This window comes from Aedes albopictus, chromosome 3 (assembly GCF_035046485.1).
Source record: "Aedes albopictus strain Foshan chromosome 3, AalbF5, whole genome shotgun sequence".
Lineage (NCBI taxonomy): Eukaryota > Metazoa > Arthropoda > Insecta > Diptera > Culicidae > Aedes > Aedes albopictus.
The window spans coordinates 108,338,465-108,342,805 of NC_085138.1; the positions used below are offsets into that span (position 1 = coordinate 108,338,465).

At 46.9% G+C, this 4,341-nt stretch overlaps 1 protein-coding gene across 1 annotated transcript; it reads right to left on the reverse strand.

The window, feature by feature from the left end:
• Positions 1-1,860: 1,860 nt before the first annotated feature.
• Positions 1,861-3,566, reverse strand: LOC109416017 (peptidyl-prolyl cis-trans isomerase D). Its single transcript, XM_019689983.3, has 4 exons — positions 3,238-3,566; positions 2,923-3,170; positions 2,544-2,861; positions 1,861-2,460 (listed from the first exon to the last, which is right to left on the reverse strand). The coding sequence occupies exons 1-4, from the start codon at positions 3,338-3,340 to the stop codon at positions 1,990-1,992; spliced, it is 1,140 nt and encodes a 379-aa protein (XP_019545528.3). The 5' UTR covers positions 3,341-3,566; the 3' UTR covers positions 1,861-1,989.
• Between the last annotated feature and the right edge of the window lie 775 nt (positions 3,567-4,341).

Sequence of the window (4,341 nt, forward strand, 5' to 3'; positions counted from 1 at the left end):
AAGCTGACTAGACTGATTAAAGCAACGATAGACGGTGTGCAAAACTGCGTAAGGGTTTCGGGTGAACTATCCAGTTCATTCGTATCTCGCCGGGGACTGCGACAAGGTGACGGACTACTACTGTCTACTCTTCAACATCGCGCTGGAAGGTGTGATGCGACGAGCCGGGCTCAACAGCCGGGGAACGATTTTCACAAAATCCGGTCAATTTGTGTGCTTTGCGGACGACATGGACATTATCGCTAGAACATTTGGAACGGTGGCAGAACTGTACACCCGCCTGAAACGCGAAGCAGCAAAGGTCGGACTGGTGGTGAATGCCTCAAAAACAAAGTACATGCTGGTAGGCGGAACCGAACACGACCGGATCCGTCTGGGTAGTAATGTTACGATAGACGGGGATACTTTCGAGGTGGTGGAGGAATTCGTCTACCTCGGATCCTTACTGACGGCTGACAACAACGTGAGCCGTGAAATCCGGAGGCGGATCATCAGCGGAAGTCGGGCCTACTACGGGCTCCAGAAGAAACTGCGGTCGAAAAAGATTCACCCACGCACCAAATGCACCATGTACAAAACGCTAATAAGACCGGTGATCCTCTACGGGCACGAGACATGGACCATGCTCGAGGAGGACCTACAAGCACTCGGAGTTTTCGAGCGACGCGTGCTAAGAACGATCTTCGGCGGTGTGCAGGAGAACGGTGTGTGGCGGAGAAGGATGAACCACGAGCTCGCTGCACTTTACGGCGAACCCAGCATCCAGAAGGTGGCCAAAGCCGGAAGGATACGGTGGGCAGGGCATGTTGCAAGAATGCCGGACAACAACCCTGCAAAGCTGGTGTTTGCAACAGATCCGGTTGGCACAAGAAGGCGTGGAGCGCAGAGAGCACGATGGGCGGACCAGGTGGAACGTGACCTGGCGAGCATTGGGCGTGGCCGAGGATGGAGAGCGGCAGCCACAAACCGAGTATTGTGGCGTACTATTGTTGATTATGTCTTGTCTTAATGATGTTGAACAAATAAATGTATGTATCATCTCGCCCGTACGAGTACGTCTCATACTGAGCACGTTGGCTCTCAGATACACGAGCTTGGCGTCGCTTCGCATCGCCTTCAAGACGTCCGAGTACTTAGACTGTTCAGCGAGAGACGAACCAGCCAAGGGCTGAAAGTCTCTCAAATAAAGACAAATCAATCAACTATTCAGTCTTGATGACGAGCACGTCGCCTTTTTCGAGCTTGACACCTACTCTTTTACGCCTTCTTGGTTTGGCGTCCCTGATCTCCTCGACCTGCGACTTTTCCTTATTTATCTTCCCGCTCGACTTTCCTACAAGGGGGGTCCTCCCCTTGGCTCACCCTACTTTGTGGTTGCTGTGGGGCCTAACAACGATCGCATCACAACCCCCAGTTCCCTTCCATCCGGGACGTGCCAGTCTTTTCAGGCCCACCCTTCCCAGTTTTCCAAACTCCTGCCTGAGGTCCGACTTGCCGGCATTGCTGCCAACCTTCAGGGTAGACTTCGTATCCTTTTCTTTCACAGGTTCTTACGTGTTCCTGCTTGGCATCGTCCATTGACTTACGAAGTCGCAACAGGGCCGTATTCAGGTTCTTACTTAAACATCATCGCTTTTGATCTTCTTCTTGACGCAACATCAAACCACCAATACGATTAGAACTCCCTATACAGGTCGAAGAGCAGGTATTATGCCTTATTCCTTGGAATAGCTTTTCTGAATAAACCGTTCTTGTTGCTCTTTCTGAACTTAAGGCCTTAAGGCCATCTTAATGAATGGCTGAATAAAATTACCCAAAATAACCGAAAATTGTGTTTTTTTTTTTCATTAAAGAGAAAGCTTTGAAATTAAACGATTCGTAGTTTATTTGTCTTCGAAAACACCAAACTTTTCACAGCACAGCTTGTAAATATATAAAGAGTATACCATCTAAAACGACCAACACATAAAATATTCATACGATCATACTTCAGTTGAAGTACTTTGTAAGAGCGATTCTCTGCTGGGCTCGGTAGTCGCCAAGTTTGGCCTTCGCTTGGCTCAGTTCACCCTGGATCAACTTATCGCTGGGAATCTGCTGCAACGCTTGGCTCAGGTCCGCTATGGCCAGTTCGTAGTTCTTCAATTTATGGTGCGCTTGGCCCCTCCGGAAAAGCGCCTTGGTGTTTGTCGGATCCAATCCGAGCGCTAAGTTGCATGCGAACAAGACGTTTTCATAGTCTTCCAATTTGAGAAGCGACGCGGCCAGGTTGAGACTGTTCATCAACTGGAACTGTTCGAGTTTGATGCGATCTTCGATGGTGCGAATTTTGTTGTTGAAAAAGTTAAAGTAACGCTCGGCTTTCTTGTAGCGACGGCACGCTTCAACCCATTGTTTCTCCTTGAAGAAATGATTGCCTGCTACCTTAATGGAATCCAAATGGCCCAACATTTCCGAGATCTAGAATGGATACATTAGTTTTAGGTGTTGATCAACCTTCGGAATTAATATAGGGAACATGTAATAATCACGTCATGCCTTACCGTGAAATTATCCTCGAATCTGTACCAATCCTTCGGAAACGGAGGAAGCTTGTCCGCGGTCTCATCACAGTCATTGACACCCCAATCCTCTCCCGGAGCAATCTGGCCACAGTCCGCAATTACGATCTCCTTGGTCGGTAGTCCCTCATCCGAAGCATATTTCTCCATTTCGCCAATAACTCCAATTCCTCGGATCACGTAGCCTACCACCACGTGAGTCCCATTCAGGTGCGGACACTCCCCGGACGTGATGAAAAACTGCGAGTTGTTAGTGTTGGGTTTGCCAAAATTTGCCATGCTAACCGCTCCATCCTCATGCTGTCGATTAAAAACAAAACAATTTGATTAGTGAAAAAACATTGATTAACATTTCACCAACCTTCAGAGTGAAATTCTCATCATCGAATGTCTTCCCATAGATGCTCTCTCCGCCGGATCCGTTTCGATGGGCAATATCCCCCGATTGAGACATAAACAACGATTTCACCTTGTGAAATGGAATGCCCTTATAGTGCAACCGTGTTCCAGTCGTCGCGGACGTGCCTTTTTCCCCAGTGCAAATAGCTCGGAAGTTCTCAGCCGTTTTCGGCACCACATCCGCTCGCAATTCAATCACAATTCGTCCCACTGCAAACACCCAATAAACGTAAATGCAATCCAGCCAAATCGTTACCAATCATCCACCACTGCTTACCTCGCTCATCGCCGATTCTCACGTCCAGAAAAACGAGCGGATTGCTCGGGTCGTGAATTTCACGGCACAGTTTCACCGGGAACTTTTCGGACATGGCGTCCATAGGTTGACGAAAACTCACCGTTTCGATTCACTGCGGTGCAACGCACAGATACAGCACCCAATCTAGCCGTACTTACAATTACGTGCCGATTAAATCGAATTTTCGCAGCAGGATGCCGGCTCAATCTGTTTTCAACCGTAGAAAAACACCCGCGAAAGGACTACCGACGACGAAGACGCGACGACCTCCGCCCACCGCCCACACACAACAAGGTGAAAGTGCATCCACAAAACAACAAGCAAACCGCATATCTGTCATTTGACGAGCGTTTGGCCTCATCGGCCAAATAATCGCGTTACATTTTAAGGACAAACGTATAGAAATCCCGCTTCAACAGTGCTCAAAACTTCAGAAGCACAAATCTTAAGAACCAAGCTTAAAATAGCAATGCATTTTATTATACTGCTCTTGCTCACTTGCAATAAGCTCAAAATAAGAAGATCAGGTGCGCTGCTTTTGTTTAAGAAGAGATTTGTGCGCCCGAAATCGTGAGTAGGTGCAAAAGCCATTGTGGTGGCCATTTTGGTATTCTAACAAATCTGTCCTTAAAAGGGCCTATCCCCAGAACGTAACCCAGGCCCCTGGCATGAATGAAATATATCGTAGCCAACATCTAACTACCTTATACCCATATTCGTGCAAATTAAAACGAGCGTGTAATCAACAAACGCAGTTTTTGTTTGATGTTGTGAGCCATACACGAAATCACATTCACAATGCGTGTTTGTTGGGTTGCTTTATTCAACTAATCGCATGCTCCTCTTACCGTACATTAAAATTAAAGCGAGTTTGACGTGTTTTCCCGGATAAAAACTAACCATAGGGTATTTGGTGAAAACCATTCCTGCACCATACAGTATACCAGCTACAATATAGTGTATTGTAATGGAATGGTTCGCTAAAAGCTTTGCACATTGGTAGCTACTATACATTTACATTCGATCTTTATATAACAATATATTATACTGTTTTTCTTACGTTTGAACCATTCACTATTCCGA

Coding starts and splice junctions, on each gene's coding strand:
- LOC109416017 (XM_019689983.3), bottom strand. CDS start 3,340: ATGGACGCCATGTCCGAAAAGTTCCCGGTGAAACTGTGCCGTGAAATT. Junction 3,171..3,237: donor GAGAATCGGCGATGAGCGAG/GTAAGCAGTGGT, acceptor GGGTGTTTGCAG/TGGGACGAATTGTGATTGAA. Junction 2,862..2,922: donor ATGAGAATTTCACTCTGAAG/GTTGGTGAAATG, acceptor TTTAATCGACAG/CATGAGGATGGAGCGGTTAG.